Source organism: Mauremys reevesii, linkage group 4 (assembly GCF_016161935.1).
Source record: "Mauremys reevesii isolate NIE-2019 linkage group 4, ASM1616193v1, whole genome shotgun sequence".
In the NCBI taxonomy this organism is placed as follows: Eukaryota; Metazoa; Chordata; order Testudines; family Geoemydidae; genus Mauremys; species Mauremys reevesii.
In genome coordinates this window covers 26687507-26709806 of record NC_052626.1, presented here as the reverse complement: position 1 = coordinate 26709806, position 22300 = coordinate 26687507, and the positions used below count along the sequence as shown (strand labels likewise).

Below are 22300 nucleotides of genomic sequence, written 5' to 3'. Positions count from 1 at the left end.
CTCCTACTGTTTTTTGAATGTTATGATTCCTGATGTCAGGTTTGTGTCCATTTATTCTTTTGCGTAGAGACTGTCCGGTTTGGCCAATGTACATGGCAGATGATCACATATATCACATTGGTAGATATGCAGGTGAACAAGCCCTTGATGACGTGGCTGATTAGGTCCTATTATGGTGTCACTTGAATAGATATGTGGACAGAGCTGGAATCGGGCTTTGTTGCAAGGATAGGTTCCTGGGTTAGTGTTTTTGTTCTGTGATGTGTGGTTGCTGGTGACTATTTGCTTCAAGTTGGGGGACTGTCTGTAAGCAAGGACAGGCCTGTCTCCCAAGATCTGTGAGAGTGAGGGCTCATCTTTCAGAATAGGTTGTAGCTCTTTGAGGATGCGCTGGAGAGGTTTTAGTTGGGGGCTGAAGGTAACAGCTAGTGGCATTCTGTTATTTTCTATGTTGGGCCTGTCTTGTAGAAGGTGACTTCTGGGTACTCTTCTGGCTCTGTCAATCTGTTTTTTCACTTCAGCAGGTGGGTATTGTAGTTTTAAGAACACTTGATAGAGATCTTGTAGGTGTTTGTCTCTGTCTGAGGGATTGGAGCAAATGCGGTTGTATCTTAGAGCTTGGCTGTAGACAATGGATCATGTGGTGTCCTGGATGGAAGCTGGAGGCATGTAGGTAAGTATAGCGGTCAGTAGGTTTCCGGTATAGGGTGGTGTTTATGTGACCATCGCTTATTAGCACAGTAGTGTCCAGGAAATGGACCGCTTGTGTGGATTGGTCTAGGCTGAGGTTGATGGTGAGATGGAAATTGTTGAAATCATGGTGGAATTCCTCAAGGGCTTCTTTTCCATGGGTCCAGATGATGATGATGTCATCAATGTAGCGCAAGTAGAGTAGGGGCGTTAGGGGACGAGAACTAAGGAAGCGTTGTTCTAAATCAGCCATAAAAATGTTGGCATACTGTGGGGCCATGCGGGTACCCATAGCAGTGCCACTGACTTGAAGGTATATATTGTCCCCAAATGTGAAATAATTGTGGGTGAGGACAAAGTTGCAAAGTTCAGCCACCAGGTTTGGCATGTAACTAGTTCACAAAACTGGGGGGGGGGGGTGTTGGGGAAATTCAGGGGGGGTGTAGGGAAATCACTGCTACATATCTTGCACAAGATCATGTGGCAAATCAGTGACAGAGCCAGGAACAATGTGTGTATTCTAACCAGATAAACGTTTTGTGGATCTAAAAATCCCATTGACAGATCATCCAATTATTCACTTGGGATTCATTTGGAGACAATTTTAAAAGTATCTCTTATTTAATAAGTCTTTAGCACCATTCAAACAATCTCATAATGTGAGACACCTGTGTTTGATAGGAAACTTGATCAAAAGTGGATTTTGGTTTGGTCTTTACTACCTGCTGGATTGGCGGGTAGTGATCAATTCATTGCGTCTCGTGTAGATGCAATAAATCGATCCGCGAATCGATGCCCGTACTCCGCCTCAGCAGGAGTAAGCAGCGTCGATGGGGGAGCCACGGCAGTCGACTCGCTGCCATGAGGACTTCAGCTACACGAATAGCATAGCTGAAGTTGTGTATCTTAGATCAATCCCCCCTCCCAGTGTAGACCAGCCCTGAGAGTGATTTTTCTTCCCAACAGAAACTCTACTGCATAAATCCCTACAGAGACTAAGCGTTGATTTGGACAATAAACTGAATTTTCTTTCTTCCTTATGCAGTCCACACTTATTAGGATTTGTTTATGCAAATAAAATAAAGTTTCACACCACACCACTAAATTCTGTATTAACCTGACTGCTGTTGAAACGTTAGCCATCTAGGAGGGAATTTTTTTAAAAAATGAGAGAACTCAATCCTTCAACTTTCCAAGGTACAAAAACGGACTTCATTGCAACATATGCGCGGTGGGCCTTCCATACGGCATGACCATAAAAACTTTGCTCTGGATGGCGTACAAAAAGAGAAACCGAGTAGTCTGAGCACCGGCATGAGAAGCAGGATGGCTGTCCGGAGTCCTCGTTTTGAATCAGACAATGACTCCCCCTCTGTGGCTTTGCCTTGTTTACCTATGTGTAAAGCGTGTCGCGTCAGGGCGTCACCTGCTCACTCCCCAGAGAGGAGAGGAGTCCCGTGGGTGTGCAGCCTCGGGTGCTACGAGGCGGGAAGGCGGGCTGTTGTGTCAATCCCGACACGCTGCAGGGGGAGCGCGAGGCACAGACTCTGCTACCCGGAGCTGACTGCAGCTCTGCCAATCACCCGGGCCCAGGGAGCTCGCCTGCAACGGGCTCTCTGGAAGCCCGTTCTCTCCACGCCGAGCGCTCTCCGAGCCCCGTGGTCAGGGGGAGGCTGCCCGGCCACCGTCACGCAGGGAGGCACTGCGCCGCTCCGCAACAGCACAGGCTCCTCCCTGAGGGGGCTTCCCTGCCTCGCGGGGCGGGGGCCACACTGTCCTCAAAGGGAACAGAACGACAGGCTCCCCGGGAGCTCCCCCGCGGAATCGCCCACAAAGCTGCGTTCTCTGCCTCTTCTGCGCGTGCGCGTCTCCTTCCCCTTCCTGGCGGCCGTTAGAACTTTGTTTTCAAAACCCACCGCCGCTCTCCTTGCCTAGAACTACAAATCCCGTGTTGCCGGCCAGCCGCGCGTGTAGTGGGCATGCGCCGGCGGCTCTGCGTGTCGTGCGTACGAGGGGGGCGCGTCGTTGCGTAGGCCCCCGTTCTAGAACGTTGCTGTGGTAGCGCCCGGGCGCCATGTTAGGAGGAGGCCGGAGGGAAAGAGGAAGGAGAAGCGGCGGCGGCAGCAGCAGCAGCAGCGGCGGCTCGGCCCAGCGAACAGCTCCCTCCTCCCTCTAGGGCCCTACTCCGGCCCATATCATGCTCACGGCTTCCGCTTCCCGGCGGGACGAGTAACCGGTCCGGAGGCGGCAGCGGGGGAGGAGGAGGGGGACGAAGAAGAGGCGGCGGCAGCGGGGGAGCCGGAGAGACGATGCCGTTGTAAGTTGGAACCCGGCAGGGTGTCTCGAAGGCTTGGGCCTTGTTTCCCCTTAGCCTTCTCCTTCAGCTCGGGGGCTGGCTCGCTCCCCCAAGCCCTTCCTCTACGTAGCGGGACTTCGGGCTTCCCCCTTTCCCAGGCCACAAGACTCTTCCGGTGCCGCAGCCTGAGGGGCCGCGGATTCGCAGCTTCCCGGGCTTCGCTCCCTTTGGCCTTTGATCTTTCCGAGCCCCCTTATGATAGGATGGGAGGGCTGAAGGAGCCGTGCAGCACCGGCCCCCTGGCAGACTCTGGAAGAGCCCGTACATCGTTCTGCTAGGGCTCCCTGTAGCCGGCCTCCTTTCCACTGTGAGGGGCCGCGCGGCCTCCGTGCTCAGGCAACCGCGCGGCGGGGGCCGCACGCCTGCCTTCCTCCCCCGCACACAATGAGGAGGTAAGCGCGGCCTTCAGGGAGCCTCTTCCACAGAAGCGATGCACGTGGAAGGGCTGCCCTTTTACCTCCATTTCTAATGTGTGCTTCCTTCGGACTAAGCCGGTGTCCTGCAAATGTTTCCCTAATCCCTTTACTAGACTGGAAAAAGGCTGTTCAGTTCAGATTACTCTGTAAACCAATGACATTAGCGCCCCCTGCCCTGTGGAAGCTAGTAGCTAGTAGTCCATCGTACTCTTCTCTCTCTTTTCCCACCACCATTCCAGCTCTGAAAAACAGTGGGGTTTTGCATCTCTTGGCTACAGTTCTTTGGAACAACTAGGACTGGTGCTCTGGGTAGCTCTTTCTTTGCAGCAGGTTTGGCAGCCTTGCTTAATGATTGGACAGTGTAAGAGACAGATGAAGTTTTGCATTCCTTTGTTTCCTTTTAGTAGTTTGAAGGTTCTTGTTTGGCATAGGCCCATTACAGTTGTCTAAATTCAGTGGATACCTCAATATGGGTGGCTAATTAAATATTTTTGAAAGATCAGGCATGTTGGTTTACACAAGATTTTTTTGATAGTATTGAGGAAAGACATGATTCAGATTTCAATAAGGAACAACATGCACTGTCTTTTTAAATCCCAAGATTGTTTTTTTTCAAAAGAGCAACACTGTATTCCTGTGACATTAATTTGATTGTAGTAACATGTAAAGACCCCAGTCAGGAGATCCCACTGTGCTAAGCACTATACAAATGTTAGTTTTATTATTTACTTGTATTATGGTAGTGCCTAAGAGCCCCAGTTGTAGACCAGAACCCGCCCTTGTGCACAATGAACAAACACAACATAATATACATACAATCCATGTCCCACAGAGCTTGAAGTCATCTAGGATTTTGACAGCATAAAAATGAAGGGATGTTCAGTGAGGAAACAGAACACACCAAGGCTATTTTTTTTTTACTATTTGAGTGGCGTGGATATACATTTTTTGAGTTAATATTCAGTGTTTTTCATTACTATCATTGTGATAAGAGTGGCTGAATATATTTGGTTGGAGGTGTACATTATAAGATTTTTTTTGCAAGGCTTTTATAAAAAGACTGCGAAAAAGCATGGGTCTCATATACAGTAGATAATTCCATAGTGGGTTTTATATCTCGAGAAAATGAAATTAAGGTGAGTAATTCTTTTTGTACCTACTTTTCCATTTGTGGCTCCATTCTAAAGTTGCACCATTGCACATGTAGGCCTGTGAGTAGGTGAGTCCCAAACTCTTTCACATATAGTACAAATTTGAAATTATATACATTATTAGGTTATTACCATGTTTTTTTATTTATAGGGTTTAACTCTGATATTGTAAAGTCTTTTCCAGATTGAACTTGTCATACAGATTTCCATCCTGAGAACTTTTTTGAAATAGAAAATGAAGGAATTTAATTTATTGCATGGTACAGTTGGACTGTTGTAATACATTATTTTATAGTTTGTTTAGGAAGTGTTAGTAATTTTACAAATCATAATTTTAAAAACTTGCACTGTTGATCTCTTAAATGAATTTGCTACTCTATCTAATTAGAAAAAACTGACAAGTTTTATTCATTAAAAATCCCTGTAGTGGTTGGTGCTTTGTATGACTGTGGAATTACTGGGAATTTAAAATTCATTAGACAGCCATGACTCCAAACAAACTGGTACAATATAAGCAATCAATAATGTTAGTTAATCTCTGAATTTATAAAGTGGTACCTCTGACTTCTTTTAGGTCAGTAGTGGCATTAGTTAAAATCTCTCACTATTTTGAAAACTTAGCATGCTACTTTCCCCTTGATACTTATGCTTTCCTCCTGTTGAATGCAAATAGGCATTAACCTTCATGCCAAGTGGAAAATAAAATGTTTACTTGCATTTAACATTAGTAGATTTCTTACACACACACATACATCACTGTCTCAGTCACTGCTACTCAGTCCATTTTAGAAAAACAACAAGGAGTCTGGTGGCATCTTAAAGACTAACAGATTTATTTGGGCGTAAGCTTTTGTGGGTAAAAAACCTCACTTCTGCATTGAAGTGAGGTTTTTACCCACAAAAGCTTACGCCCAAATAAATCTGTTAGTCTTTAAGGTGCCACCGGACTCTTAGTCTGTAACCACAAAAACAACAAACACAGCTACCCTCTGTTACTTGTCAGCATGTGTAGGTAGAGTCACCCTAACTTTTCTATGAACTTCTTGTAGATCTTCTTTTAGTTTTGCATGATAGCGCCTGGAGACCCCAATCAGGATTTTGCTTCCATTCCATGAAACCCTATACAACCAGACACAAGACTTTCCTTTGCCCCAAGAATTATCACTCTTTCAATTGAGAACATACAAAAGCGTGTAATACTAAAAAAACCAAAATTCAGTCAACAAAAACTCAACATAAAGAATGTTAGGAGTCTGACACATTTTTATTTTAAGGCATTCTCAAACACCAAGATACAAACTGGGATTCTGTTTGCAATACTATTAGCTGAAAGTTATATAGCCTCTTTGATTTGATGATCCAGCCTCATAAGCATTTAATTAAGCCTCACAAACACTTGTGTTTTAGGGATATATGGCTGTCACTTAATCCATCACTTTTGTGATACTGTTTCTGGGGTGGAAGGTGAAAGCTGTTTAAAGGAATGTGTTCAACTTAAATTTTGTTGAGAGCTTTTATAAAACTGAAGAGAGTTAGCTGTTTCCCCAATTAAAAAAAATATTATAATGCTATTTACAAACATGAGTGCCTCTGGATTGTCTGAAATGGAAACATTGGGACAGTAAGAACCTGAAACTGACTGTAAACTGGAGACAGGCTCCCTTAGGGCTGGCCTGCACAGAGAAATTGCAGTATAAAAATGCTTCTAAATTGATTTAAATTGCTGCAATCTCTGGGTGTCGAGTTGGCCTCATTTTTATTATCCTTAATGAGAAATACAAAGAGTGAATGGACTGTGAATAATGGCTATTAAACTGGATTTGTAGAATTCTTTCACTTTTAATAATATAAGTTGGCCTGTGAATGTTTACATGATCAAAAAAGTTGTCAAAAATATGTTTTTATTGTAATAAATAAAATCACCAGAAGTAGACAAAAAGACAGAAAAATAGATGGGGGAGGAATGGCTCAGTGGTTTGAGCATTGGCCTGCTAAACCCAGGGTTGTGAATTCAATCCTTGAGGGGGACACGTAGTGATCTGGGGCAAAAATCAGTACTTAGTCCTGCTAGTGAAGGCAGGGGGCTGGACTCAATGACCTTTCAAGGTCCCTTCCAGTTCTAGGAGATAAGTATATCTCCAGTTGTTGTTGTTGTTGTTTATTTTTATTTTACATTGGGCCATCTATGTGGTCACTCTTAGCTACTGAGAGTGCTATAAAAATGCAAATATATACTGTTCACATGTACATGTTCTTTGCTGTCAATGTGAGCTCCATTTTGGGTTGAGGGCAGTGGCTGACCCTTCGGTTGCGTCAGACTTCACCTGATTCAAGTTGTGAGTTTTGGAATTAAATTATTTGTACTTAAACTCAACTTTATTAATTAATCCTCATTTCATATTTCCAGAAATCTAAGGTTTTTATGCCACTTGGGTCACTATAATATCTAGCTACCTAAAACACAAGATAATTTCTAAACCACTCAGGTACAAAAAAGTATAGTTCTGTGGTGGTTTTTACTTTAAAAAAAAATAAAAAAAATGCAAGAGCTTGTAATTATGATATAAGTAAGTTGAGGTCACATTCAAACTAGTTTGAATTTATTGGGTGTGGAAGAATTTTGCATTTGTGAATGGGCTGAAATCAGTGTTTTATGAATGATGTATGTGTGCTGGAGAGAAATAAGTGTACTTACCAGTTTTGTCTTTATGCAGTTGCTTGTTTCTGTTCCAGTGTCTTAACTCAATGGGCAAGCTTTATTTCTCAAGAATAAAATTTAAAAATCAGTTGTTCATCATTATCTTCCTAGTCTCTGTATTGAGGATTATGCCATAGTCACAGTGCAGATCAATTGCACTAGCAATGTGATTCTTCCCCCCCCACCCCCCACCAGTTTTCTTCTTTTTTCCTTCTTAATATATCAATTTCAGTCCTGTAGTAACTTTTTAATATGGTAATGTTAAGTGGAATTCTCAAATCCTGTGTAACAGTGCCAAGTGGGAAATAGTGTTCCGAAGAACATAATGTTTTAAAATCAGGTTTCTAGTCCTTATTTTCCAAAGATAATCTTGTGTGTCTGAAGTAAAATACTGTTGCAGTATCTCTTGCTAAGTCCTTCTAATGCTGCATACTCCAATTTATGAGTTGGACTTGTAGAGCTTCTATCCACCTCAGTTCTACTACAGCTATCACCTTTTAGCAAACAGAAAGCATTCTCCAATGCTCTGCCACTTGTATATGGACACTAACCCAGTGATTGTCTCTAAGCTAATATGATACTGTCATTTTGATTCAGATGACACATGCAGAGTTCCCTAGAAGTTTGACAGATTTTTTTTGCTCTGGAGCTTATAACAGTGCTCTTAGCAGGAATGCAACCTGGTATCTTGTAATGGGGGTGATAAATACCCCAAAACTTGGTTATTGCAGTGTTAAGGCTGCCCAGTGGGGCCTTGTACCATTCCAGAATATAGTGTGGCTAAATGTAAACATCTGAAAACTAGGGCATGACCACACCTGCAGTGCAACTTTAATTCTGCCTACTTCCACCAGGAGCTGGTAAAAGCCACTGGGAATGGTTCAGTAAAGGTGATGAAAAAGTTTGCAAATCACCAAGGGAAGTGGTAGGTTTTTCCATCATTTGGTATCATCAAATCAGGATTGGATATGTTACTGGAAGATGCCTTAGTCAATCACAAATTACAAGGCTCAATATAGGAGTCACTTTAAAATCTATGAATCTACAGTAAGTAGATATGAAGAAAGACTCAAAGAATGTGCTGTTGTGTTGTGTTCCACAGCTTTGAATTCCAGCATTTATCTGCATGCACTCCAGCTGTGTTCACTGTGTTAGGTATAGCTGTATTGATTGTTGGAGGGATAAGTTGAAGCATCTTGGCATGTGCGTGTATACCTCAAGAGATAAAGTATGCCTCACTTCCCAACTGAATTTTTAAAATTTGTATCAGTAAGGGTGCACAAACATGGTAGTGTTTTTTGACGGGATTGTCAGTAGCCTGATTGCATATGTGACAGTAGTCTCCAGGGCTTAGTTAAGGGTAATGTCTCAGAAGGAATCTTCAGTGAAAGGGTGTGAAGGGTTGGTAACACTGAAGTCTGAGGTTGTTTGTGTGGAATAAGTCATTCTTTGAGTGCAGGGTACGTATAGGTAGCTTCTGTTTGCTTCACCTCACCTAAACATGAAGATTTGGCTTAACAAAGAGAAGGGTTAGACTTTGTCCTACAGTGCTCATGTGCTCTGTTCCCAAAGTCTTCTGCAGTATCTGTGAGGATAGAGTGGTAGTACATGTGGTGTTGGCATTTTGGGGCATCGCTTAAAGTGTTATGAGAAAGAGTAAATAACACGTCCTTATTTACTTTCTCCACACCTGTCATGATTTTATAGGTCTCTATCATATTCCCCCTTAGTGGTCTCTTTTCAAAGCTGAAAAGTCTTATTAATCTCTCCTCATATGGTAGCTGTTCCATACTCCTAATCATTTTTGTTGCCCTTTTCTGAACCTTTTCCAATTCCGATATATCTTTTTTGAGATGGGGCAACCACATCTGCATACAGTATTCGAGATATGGGCATACCATGGATTTATATAGAGGCGATATGTTTTCTGTCTTATCTGTCCCTTTCTTAATAATTCCCAATGTTCTGTTCGCTTTTTTGAGTGCTGTGGCACATTGAGTAGATGTTTTTAGAGAACTGTCCACAATGACTCCGAGATCTTTCTTGAGTGCTAACAACTAATTTAGACCCCCAACATTTTATATGTATAGTTGGGATTATGTTTTCCAATGTGCATTACTTTGCATTTATCAACACTGAATTTCATCTGCCGTTTTATTGCCTAGTCACCCAGTTTTATGAGATCCTTTTGTAGCTCTTCGCAGTCTGCTTGGGACTTACTGTATATACTCGTTCATAAGCTGAATTTTTTTAGTAAAAAAGAGCAGCACCAGAGAAGGGGGTTGGCTTATGAACGGGTATAAACAGACCCTCCCCCCAACAGAGGGAGCAAGGAGAGACAGCACAGCCAGCAGAGCCAGAAGGGAAGATGCGGGGCCAGAGTCCCTCCACTCCGGGGCTGGCAGGCTGCAGCCATGCTGCTCGGCCCCGCCCCCCCAAAGCCGGCTGTAGCCGCACCTGCCGGAGCACGCTGCAGCTGTGCCACCTGGCCCAGCCCACTGGAACATGCTGTGGCCGCTCTGCCTGGTCTGGCCAGCCGGAGCAGCTCCAGCCAGGTCAGAGCCATCCTCCCCAGATGAAGTTGGAAGGGATGGTATGGTAAGAGTGTGGAGGTCCCGGGCTAGGGGTGGGGTCATGTGGGGGGTGGTCACAGGGGTTACTCCCCTGACTTGCAGCTTCTCTCCCCCCCACCCCTGAAAAAAAAATCCCCACCAGTTGCTGGCCCGGCCTGTCAGGGTAAGCAGCTCGCGTGCCAGGACACTTTGTTTACTTAGGTTTACCTCCATGCCTGTGGACACTCGAGGTAAACAAACCATCTCTGTCCACCAGCGGCTTATCCTGACGGCCCGGGAGCCAAAGTTTGCTAACCCCTGAATTATAGGGTTGGCTTATGAACGGGTTATAAAAATTTTCCATTTTTACTTATCCATCTGGTGGGGATGTCGGCTTATAAACGAGCCAGCTCATGATCGAGTATATACAGTAACTATCTTGAGTAGTTTTGTATCATCTGCAAATTTTGCCACCTCATTGTTTACCCCTTTTTCCACATAGTTTATGAATATGTTGAATAGGACTGGTCCCAGTACAGACCCTGGGGGACAACACTATTTACCTCTCTCGATTCTGAAAACTGACCAGTTATTCCTACCCTCTGTTTCCTATTTTTTAACCAGTTACCAATACATGCAAGGACCTTCCCTCTTATTCCATGACAACTTACTTTCCTTAAGAGTCTTTGGTGAGCGATCTTGTCAAAGGCATTCTGAAAATCTAAGTACGCTATATCCACTGTATCCCCTTGGCCCACATCTTTGGGGGTTGGGGAGTATAAACAAACAATTATAGTAGATTGGTGAGGCATGATTTCCCTTTACAAAAACCATGTTGACTCTTCCCCAACAAATTTAAGTTAATCTATGTGTTTGACAGTTTTGTTATTTACTATAGTTTCAACAGTTTGCCCGGTACTGAAGTCAGGCTTACTGGCCTGTAATTGCCAGGATCACCTCTGGAGCTCTTTTTAAAAATTGGCGTCACATTAGCAATCCTCCAGTCATTTGGTACAGAAGCTGATTTAAATGATAGTTACAAACTACATTTAGTAGTCCTGCAATTTCACATTTGAGTTCCTTCAGAATTCTTGGGTCGATGCCATCTGGTCCTGGTGACTTACTACAATTTAGTTTATCAATTTGTTCCAAAACCTCCTCCGACACCTCAATCTGGGGCAGTTCCTCAGATTTGTCACCTAAAAAGAATGGCTCAGGTTTGGGAATTTCCCTCATATCTTCAGCCGTGAAGACCAATGCAAAGAATTCATTTAGTTTTTCTGCAATGGACTTATTGTCCTTGAGTGCTCCTTTAGCATCTCAATTGTGCAGTGGTCCCACTATTTGTTTAGCAGGCTTCCTAATTCTGATGTACTTATATATAAATTTTTTGTTTCCTATTACTTTGTGAGGTGTTGACTAGCTGTTCTTCAAAAAAATGTTGGCCTTCCTGATTATATTTTTACACTTCATTTGCCAGAGTTTATGCTCCTTTCTATTTTCCTGACTAGGATTTAACTTCCACTTTTTAAAGGATGCCTTTTTGTCTCTCACAGAACCTTAAGCATAAGAGGCCCAGAGAGGTGTGCAGTAACCTAGTCATCTCAGTGAGATGTTCTCAGCTGAATAGGAACACACACTGGAGGAAATGCACCCTGAAACAATAGCTCTGAGACATGTGAACTGCTCCATTCATTTCAGAGGGTGTTCTCATCATTCCTCCTTTGGGCATTTAGTATCCCAGCTAATGCAGGGAGAAGGTCTATAACCCTCCAGATCCTAGCTAACACACAAGGGAGCAAGGATTCCCCAGAAAACCAGAGCCCCCAGGATACTAGCTCGCACAGGGGGGAGGGTCCTCGCTCTCCCCCAGTCACTGCTGCCTCATTCCCCCACCCTGTGAATGAGGCGAGACCCTCTGTGGTCACTTCCCTGAGGGATGTGGCTGTGAATGGGAGGTATCTTTCCCCAATGCCCAGTCAGGAAAAATAGAGTGGGGCTGAGGAAGGGGTGGTGACTTCGGCCTGGTCTACACTACGCATTTAAACCGGTTTTAGGAGCATTAAACCGATTTAATGCCACACCCGTCCACACTGAGGCCCTTTATATCGATATAAAGGGCTCTTTAAATCGATTTCTGTACTCCTCCCTAACGAGAGGAGTAGCGCTAATATCGGAATTGCCATATCGGATTAGGGTTAGTGTGGCCGCAAATCGACGGTATTGGCCTCCGGGTGGTATCCCACAGTGCACCACTGACCGCTCTGGACAGCAATCTGAACTCTGATGCAGTGGCCAGGTAGACAGGAAAAGCCCCACGAACTTTTGAATATTTCCTGTTTGCCCAGCGTGGAGCTCCGATCAGCACGGGTGGCGATGCAGTCCGAAATCAAAATCCAAAAAGAACTCCAGCATGGACCGTATGGATGTGATCGCTGTAAGGGCAGGCAAATCTGTTCTATCTGAGCTCCGATACAGAAGACGAAATGCCAAAGCATTTTTAAAAAATCTCCAGACAGACGCCATAGCAGGGACTCAGCGCACTGCTGCGTGATAAGCGTAACGGAAAGCCAAAGAATCAAATGGACGCTCATGGAGGGAGGGAGCGGGGACGGACTCAAGCTATCCCACAGTTCCTGCAGTCCCCGAAAAGCATTTGCATTCTTGGCTGAGCTCCAAATGCCTCTAGTGTCAAACACATTGTCCGCGGTGGTTCAGGGCATAGCTCATCAATTTACCCCACCCCCAGAAGTAAAAGGGGAAAAAATCCTCTCTTGACTCTTTTAAATGTCACCCTATCTGATAGACGCAATTCTGCAGTAGCGAGCTGCTGTATCCTCTCCCCCCCTCCTTGGTGGCTGATGGTGCAATATGGCTGATATCCATTGTCATCATCAGCCTTGTGGCAGAGGGTGCAGTGCAGTAGGATTGCGCTCCCATCCTCATCATCAGCCTTGTGGCAGATTGTATAGTACAGAAGGACTGGTATCTGTCCTCATCATCAGCCCATAAGTAGACGGCCTGCTAACCGTCTTCATCATAGCAACAGGGGGCTGAGCTCCATCAGCCCCCGCCCTTCATGTGTAAAGAAAAGATTCTGTACTGCCTGGACTATCATAGCAGGGTGCTGGGCTCCTGTCCCCCACACTGCTTAATGTCCTGTCTGGATTATCATAGCAGCTGGAGGCTGCCTTCTTCCCCTTATTTTATCTCACTAACAAGTCACTGTTTCTTATTCCTGCATTCTTTATTACTTCATCACGCAAGTGGGGGGACACTGCAACGGTAGCCCAGGAAGGCTGGGGGAGGAGGGAATCAACAGGTGGAGTTGTTGCAGGGGCACCCCCTGTGAATGGCATGCAGCTCATCATTCCTGGGGGATCTGACACAGAATGGCTGTGCTCTCTGGTTCTCTGATACACTGGATCTCTAGTACACTTGCCCCATGTTCTAGGCAGGACTGATTCTATTTTTTGATACCATAAAGGAGGAATTGACTCAGGAAGTCATTCCCAATTTTGGCTTTTGCGCCCCCGTCCGATCTCAGCCAGGGGCACCTATGACAGCAGCAGAGAGTACAGCACAGAAGGACTGGTAACTGTCGTCATTGCCAGTTTACAATGGCAAGGTAGACGGTACAGAATGGCTGGTAACCATCTCTGCTTTCATGCAAAAGCAAGTGAATGCTGCTGTGTAGCGCTGCTGAATCGCCTCTGTCAGCGGCATATAGTACACATACGGTGACAGTGACAAACGGCAAAACAGGCTGCATGGTTGCCATGCTATGGTGTCTGCCAGGGAAATCCAGGGAAAAAGGGCGCGAAATGATTGTTTGCCGTTGCTTTCCCGGAGGAAGGAGTGACTGACGACATTTACCCAGAACCACCCGCGGCAATGTTTTTTGCCCCATCAGGCACTGGGATCTCAACCCGGAATTCCAAGGGGCGGGGAAGACTCCGGGAACTATGGGATAGCTGCAGAATAGCTACCCACAGTGCAACGCTCCAGAAATCGATGCTAGCCTCGGACCGCGGACGCACACCACCGAATTAATGTGCTTAGTGTGGCCACGCGCACTCGATTTTATACAATCTGTTTTACAAAACCGGTTTATGTAAATTCGGAATAGTCCCGTAGTGTAGACGTACCCTTCAAATGGGAGGGGAGAATGTGGAGGTGATAGGCCTCCTGCGCCGAATCCCCAGCTACACCATTTCCTCCCTCCTGGCTTGAAAATATTATGAGCAGCTCATGTTAAGAGGATCTGTGTATGAGGAACTGTTTGACCAGCCAACCCAACAGCTTGCTTTCCTTTGATCACCATTAGTCCCCTTGTTCAAGAAGCATGATTACGTTATTCTAACTGCTTACAAGAGTCTTTCTTCTTCCCTCTATTCAATTAATGCTAATTTCCTTGGCAGTACTTAAGTAAAATCTGAGTCTGCATATGGTTTTTAGAACACTTGAAAAATTCTTCTCTAAATGCAGGCAGAGAGCAAGGAATATGCGCAAGACAACTTTTCTGAAAGCTGCTAAGGATAGCTCCCAGCACATGCATGCAGCTCAGGTTCAATAACCACAGCATATCACCTTGGGCCACCAAAAGTGTAGCAGGTGCCATACACTAAATAAATCCAAAGCAATTGAGTTCTGTTTTGGGAGGATGAGAACCATAATTGGAGCCTCAGGTGTGCAGCCAAAAAAATACATGATTTTGTAAAATATTGGTTTTGGGGTTTTTTGTTTGTTTTTTTTTACAGCGGAGGCTGTATTTTAGATGTTTGGACCATTAGCTCTGCTCACTATCATCATGAGGCACAGCAAATTTCAAGACTATGCATCAATGTGTGGGTTTTAAGGCACCATGAATAATCCACCTTTAAACAGAAAGTGATGCTGCACCATAACTTTAGCAGAGTTGTTGTTCTACTATAATTATGGAGGCGCAGACAGCAGCTCCATGGTTAAGGCTGCACAGGATTTTCCTTTTCATGGGACTTTGAGTGTTTTTCTCTACAGATTTACTTTTTTGTTAAATATTTTAAAATTACAAATCAGCTTCTTTTTGAATTTTATAAAGTTAATTTTATCTAGTTAAATTAGCATGGCTTTTTAAAAAGACGACTTGAAGTCTCTCCTATTTTTGAGCTGCCTTTATGAAAAATCAGTGGACAGAGTCCTGAAATTCCTCACACAAGCAAGCAAGAATATCACACTTTTTAGTAAACGGGGGTATTGAATAAGGCATTAAGTACATGAATTGTTAGAGAATGTCAGCTAATAATTGCATTTTTCATTGAGTTAATAACAGAAGGATTTTAACTATATTAAAATGATGCTCATGTGGATTTCTGTTTCCTGTTTTTTACAGTTTTTAATTGGATATTTGCTTTTAGCCATCTCACTACTCTTAGTATGTGTCTGAATGTTGTATAGGTAATACAGTGTACTCATCATAAAAGGATTACTTTTACTTATGTAGCACTGTAAGTGGAAGGCATGTCACAAGCATAAAATAAGAGAGGAACCCTATCCCAGAGAGGTTACAAACTTGTTGATACATGTAACACAATGAATGAAAACAGTCCCAATGGAAGGATGGACTAATGGTGTGAGCAAATATGCCTGAGAATATTTTGTTTTAACTAGGGCTGATGAGCCATTTAAAAAATTAATCTCGATTAATCACACTGTTTAACAATAATAGAATACCATTTATTTCAATATTTTTGGATGTTTTCTACATTTTCAAATATACTGATTTCAGTTACAACAGAATACAAAGTGTACAATGCTCACTTTATATTTATTTTTATTACAAATAATATTTCTTTTGTTTTTTACAGTTCAAATATTTTTCAATTCACCTAATACAAGTGCTGTAGTGCAATCTCTTTATCATGAAAGTTGAACTTACAAATATAGAATTATGTACAAAAAAATAACTGCACTCAAAAATAAAACAATGTAAAATTTTAGAGCCTCCAAGTCCACTCAGTTGTACTTCTTGTTCAGCCAATCGCTCCAACAAGTTTGTTTATATTTGCAGGAGATAATGCTGGACACTTCTTGTTCACAATGTCACCTGAAAGTGAGAACAGGCTTTCGAATGGCACTGTTGTAGCAGGTATCGCAAGATATTTACATGCCAGATGCACTAAAGATTCATATGTCCCTACATGCTTCAACCACCATTCCGGAGGACATGCGTCCATATTGATGACGGGTTCTGCTCGATAACAATATAAAGCAGTGTGAACCGACGCATGACGCATGTTCATTTTCATTATCAGAGTCAGATGCCGCCAGCAGAAATCTGATTTTCATGGTGGTTCAGGTTCTGTAATTTCTGCATCTGAGGGCATGTCTACAGTTTTTGTGCTGTAAGTTTCACCGGTGATAGGGAACCCATGAAAGCAAAGCACTGGTTTGTGTACTCACTCAATTCCTCAGGTGTAAGAGAGTGTTTAGACTACCAGCACTTCTATCACTGAGAGCAGCGCTGTAGGGCAGCTGTCCCACAGTGCAGCTCTCTGGATAGGTCTTTTGGGAAGGGGGGTGAGCGGAAGGCATTCTGGGTCCCAGCTCAGTGCCTCGTGCTGCCCTGCTTCATGTCTGAGGAGCCCCATTACTTTCTTGTTTCTTCCGTGGCATCTTTTTGAAAAACCCTGATGTCTGGCTGCGTTCCCTGCCACATCTACAAACAAATGGAAAGGGAGCTTCAAACTTCCTGGGGCTTACAGGAGGAGGGGCGGACGTGGGCGCATCAGAGCAGCGGAGATGCTGGACAGAGTGGTCGCTTTTGGAAATGTGGGATATCCTCCAGAGGCCAAAAGATGTTTACGCTGCTAGAACGTGTCTTCACTTTCACAGCAGCGCAAAAAGAACAGTGGTAAGAGCTGTATGCTTCTTGTGAAGGTGGTTTTCTTTTTGCAGTGAAACTTCTGAGTCATGAACAAGTGTAGATGCTCCCATGGTTTTAGCGCAAAAAAGGGGCTTTTTGCACTTTAAATGGTAAGTGTAGACATACCCTGAGTGTTGCTCTTTTAAGACTTCTGAAAGCATGCTCCACACCTTGTCCCCCTCAGATTTTGGAAGGCACTTCAGATTCTTAAACCTTGGGTTAGGTTTAGGTGAAGCTATCTTTAGAAATCTCACATTGGTACTTTCTTTGTGTTTTGTCAAATCTACAGCGAAAGTGGTCTTAAAATGAACAACATATGCTGAGTCATCATCCAAAACTACTATAACATGAAATATATGGCAGAATGTGGGTATAACAGTCGACCTACAGTTCTCCTCCCAGGAGTTCATTCACAAATTTAATCAATGCATTATTTTTTTAACGAGCATCATCAGCATAGTCCTCTGGAATGGTGGCCGAAGCATGAAGGGACATATGAATGTTTAGCATATCTGGCATGTAAATACCTTAAAATGCCGGCTACAAAAGTCCCATGTGAACGCCTGTTCTCACTTTCAGGTGACTTTGTGAAGGAGAAGCGGGCAGCATTATCTCCTGCAAATGCAAACAAACTTGTTTGAGCAATTGGCTGAACAAGAAGTATGACTGAGTGGACTTGTAGGCTCTAAAGTTTTACAATGTTTTCTTTTTTAGTGCAGTTATGTAACTGGAAAAAAATCTACATTTGTAAGTTGCTTGCAAGATAAAGAGATTGCAATACAGTACTTATGTGAGATGAGCTGAAAAATGCTATTTCTTTTTATCATTTTTACAGTGCAAATATTTGTAATAAAAATAATACAAAGTGAGCACTGTATACTTTGTATTCTGTGTTGTAAAATGAAATAATATATTTGAAAATGTAGAAGAACATCCAAAAATATTTATTAAAGTTCAATTGGTATTCTGTTTAACAGTGTGATTAAAACTGGGATTAATGGCGATTTAATTTTAATTGCGATTAATTTTTTTGAGTTAACTGTGATTGACAGCCCTAGTTTTAACAAATTTCTGGTTGCAGTCATTTGAGCTGTTGTGCTAACACTAGCTTTTATTTAACTTCATTATGATTGGGCGTGAGAGTGGAACTTAGGGCTGCTTGAGTAGAGTTCAGTGGCAGAATTTGTTAATAAAATCATAGAAATTTTGGGGTGGAAGGTACCTTGAGAGGTGGTCAAGTCCAGCTCCCTGCGCTGAGGGTGGACCAAGTACATACTGTGCTTATTATCAGTTGAAGCATGATATGTAATAAGGCTTCAGTGTTTCGGTTGCTTGAAAATAATGAAGACTAGAAAATAGGTAATATGCCTAATGTTTGATTTGCACAGAAGTTCCATCAGAAGTTCCCTTTTCAGAGCAAGTGCATTTATATGGATGACACTCAGTAGTGTAATGGTTAAAATGAACCCTTAAGCCTTTATACATGTTTAATACTCTATGGAAAATAATCAATATAGGACTGATCCTGAAAGCTGGGCTGCATGCTCTTTATGGTGGGAACCCTGTACATGTATTTCCATTATTACTTTGATAGCACTTCCTGGAGCTATAAAATAAGATATACAAGAAGCTTCATTTCTTTCCACTCTGCAGCTTTTTCACTGGGCTTGTGGGGAGACATGGCACTACTTATTATGGCTTTTCCTTTAAATCCAAGATCTACTGGTACTGTGCCGGGGTGCCTGGGATGGACCACACTGAGAGTGCCACCTCAGGGCAGACTGTGAAAAACAGGGAAGACAGTCCCCCAAAATTGGTGGTTTATTCTATGATTAGATTCACCAAACTAGTAGCAAAAGAGCTTCTGTAGCACCACACTGGTTAACAGGAAGCCCAAGAGCCAGTCTACACTGGCAATGTTAAAGCACTGCCATGGCAGCGCTTTAACAGGGCTTATGTGGCGTAGCTCCTAGCGCTGGGGCACTTTCTACACTGACACATTACAGCGCTGAAACTTGCTGCACTCGGGGGTGTTTTTTCACACCCCTGAGCAAGAAAGGTGCAGCGCTGTAAAGTGCCAGTGTAGACAAGCCCTAACTCAGTCCCCTTTAGGCATTCCAGCACTTGGCTCCCATCCAGACAAACAAGTCTGTCATGAGAAGTTACTGAAAATTCAGTTCACCATATTGAGATTCTACTAATTCCAAAGGATCGGACACTTACCCCCAGGTCAATATATATTTCAGATCTTACCCAAATATCACGCCGTCAGCCAATCATAAGTAAACTAAAGATTCTTTAAGAAAAGAATAGAGATATAAATGATTAATAGATCATAAACATACAAATGATTAGATCAGGTTTATAACAGTGATATAGACTGCTAGCTTGCAAAAGTGTCTCTGGTAACTTCCTAAAGATTGGAAAGTCCTCGGTCCATAGTTAAAATACTCCTTTTAGTTGTAAATCTGCAGTCCAGAGCATTAGAGCAGGAATGAGGCAAAATGGAGATGTCTCAGGTATCTTTTATATCATTTCCCACATGTATGGAAATTTACTGTCCCAAACAAAGTTCACAGTCGGTGTGTATGGACAGTTACTGATGAAAATGGAGTCCGAGGTCACACATCCACATCACATGAGGAGGGTTACAGTAGAATCTTAGGGCTTGTCTACACTAGCACTTTACAGCGCTGCAACTTTCTCGCTTACGGGTGTGAAAAAACACCCCCTTGAGCACAGCAGGTTTAGCGCTGTAAAGCGCCGGTATAGATAGCGCACCAACGCTAGGAGAGCTTTCTCCTAGCACTCTGCCACGACTACACAAGCCACGTTATTATGTTGCCAGTGTAGACTAGCCCTTAGAGTTAAGGAAGGTAACTCTGAACGAAGTTATGGTTGCTCTTTCAGAAGTTTACAACTGAACATTGACTTGATACAGGTTTGAAACTTTACTTAGTAGAAGAATGGTACTCCTTTTTTGTTTCTTTATTTTGTTTTTTGTTTTTAATAGTTTGTGTTTAATAGTACTGTACTGTATTTGCTTTTTTTTATTTTGGTCTTTGCTGCTGCCTGATTGTGTACTTTCCAGTTCCAAATGAGATATGCGGTTGACTGGTGAGTTCGTCACTCTGGTGTTCCTAACTTTGAGGTTCTATAGTATCTGGGTTGGAGGTGTTTCTTCTGTGGCCCATTGTGAGAGTTAAGTATCCTTAATGGGCCCTGAACACACAGCTGACTAATCCTGATGGAAATCTGGCTGGGGGAGGTCACCCAGGAATACAACACATGTTTAAAAGATACAAGTACATAGCTAATATTCATAACAGATACAAAGATGCATGCATATAAACAAGGTAATAATCATACTTGGAAAATCACAACTTTTTCCATAGATACCTCACATTACATATTTTGTACAAAATTTATTACAGTTTTGTAACAATGGTAACTATTAGTGTAACTATTTTTTTTGTACAACATAGCAGTATGCATATAGATGGGGACAGATACTCTGATCCACCAGCTTTGTGACATTGCTTTTGAAGAGAGAGATCTTTCTCAGGCTATGGCTACACTATGCAGCTTTTAGCGACGTGGCTGTGCCGCTACAGCCGTGCAGCTAAAAGCCGCACAGTGTAGCTGCTGTTTGTTCGCAGGAGAACATGCCTGTGGACCGGCACTTTTCGTTGGTAAAGCTTTTATCTTTTGGGGGAGAGTGATGGGAAGGAAGGTATAACACCCCTGCATGACAGATATAGTGCCAGTGTGCCAGCTGATGTAGTGCCAGTGTACACATACCCTCAGTCATACTACTGTCAATATAATGCAGCCTAGAATTTCATATGCAGCTTTATGTACAGAATATTCAACTTGGTTTGATTGTACTGAGCCCTAAAAATCAAGCCAAGTTTAAAAAAAAAATTCAATAGTTTTAAAGGTATTTTACAATTATATGGCCCAGTAGTGTAAACCACAATAGTTATGGCTGTAAATTGAATGAATTTTTCAACTTGCTGTCTTCAGACATTCAAATCAGGTCCAAAAATTGTTCTGTGCTGTAACTTACCCCTCTCCTCCATTCCCCTCCCCCCCGCCCCCACCTCCTCAAAAAAGGGTCAGAGACATCTTTTATTAGAGACCAAATTTAGACAAAACAAAGTTGAGGTGGTGGGCAAAATAAAAAATTTACCTTTTTTTGCTATATGACGTATAATGAAGGCTTTAAAAAAACAAAAACCTTTAAGTAGGCATGCTTTGTCTAGTCTGGAAGACTTTACAATGACTAGCACTAGTAAAATGGTGACATCACAGTTGAGAAGAGTGAAAGTTGAGAAGGGAGTTTTAGTCACTGTTTAAAACTCTTGCTTTTTGTTAATGCATAACTTCAGTGGCTAATATGTTGGATGAAGGATATACTGCCCCATCAATCAGAGAACTAACTCTGAAACACATGCTCCCACCTCTTTTCCCTCTACCCCCCTCAACCCCTCTCCCAAGGGAAAAAAAATTCAAAGATTTTATGAGGAGAACCAGGGAAAACCAGAGTTGATGTTCTGCTTGGGTTTTTAACCACATCAAGAACATGTATATACACGGGGAGTACAATGAAGAGGGATGACCATTTTACATCATAAAGAAGGAAAATGCAACACAAACCAATTTTTGTCAAGTCGTCTTAGCTTTTAGCCATGATTCTGTGTTTCTTGACATTTGGTGTTTCATTTCTCAACATTAATATTGCATTTACATTTGTTGTATTTTATGAGATTTTTTCAATAAACTAATAATTGCTGTTGAAGCTAGTAAAATTCTGGATCTGTTTGTCTTGACAGCTTGTGAACCACAAAAACTCAGGAAGGCATACCCCTTAAGCCTGTGTGGGAATAGTATGGGAATAGTAGGGGCTTGTCTACACTTGAAATGCTGCTGTGGCACAGATGTGCCTCTATAGTCATGTAGTGTACCATTTGTTTTTCCTAAAATGACTTAACACAAAAGTGCTCCAAGTGGCTTGTAAAAATGGTAAATATCATTTGGAATAGCCTAAATTTCAGCCTGAAATATTTTGATCTAATTGAGGGGACAGAATTGTTGGTATGGTTCAACTAGTTCTTCCATTACAGCCCTACAGTTCACCTTCAGCCTTCTGAAATCTCTTGGAATTCACTGCTTCTGGAAGCTCTGCTGGGAACTGTGGCATAGGTACCTAGAGGAAATTGTGACTGAGGCTATGTTTACCTTCCACTTATGTCAGCAAAATTTATGTTGTTCGGGTGTAAATATTCCACCCCTTTAGCGACACAAGTTATGCGGGCATAATCTCTAGTGTGCACAGCTGTGTTGGCAGGAGAGCTCTCTGCCATTGGCATAGAGCAGCTACATGAGAAATTTTACAGCAGTGCAGCTGCATTGGTACAGCTCTCTAGTGTAGACATAGCCTGAGATTGTTTAGAGTAGCGCTCCTGTTGATGCAGGGTAGACATGCAAAAATTCTTAAAATTAATTCAGCATGTTTAGTGTGGACAAACTG

At 42.8% G+C, this 22300-nt stretch overlaps 1 protein-coding gene across 2 annotated transcripts in view; it reads left to right on the top strand.

The window, feature by feature from the left end:
- The first annotated feature begins 2473 nt into the window (after positions 1-2473).
- PAPOLA (poly(A) polymerase alpha) overlaps positions 2474-22300 on the top strand; it is an 85051-nt gene continuing 65224 nt past the window's right edge. The window contains exon 1 of one of the 2 annotated variants that reach the window (XM_039535221.1): positions 2474-3007. In XM_039535221.1, coding sequence (XP_039391155.1) covers positions 3000-3007 — 8 coding nt within the window. In that variant the 5' untranslated portion in view covers positions 2474-2999. The remainder of the gene's footprint in view (positions 3008-22300) is intronic. The other variant, XM_039535220.1, reaches the window with a different exon arrangement.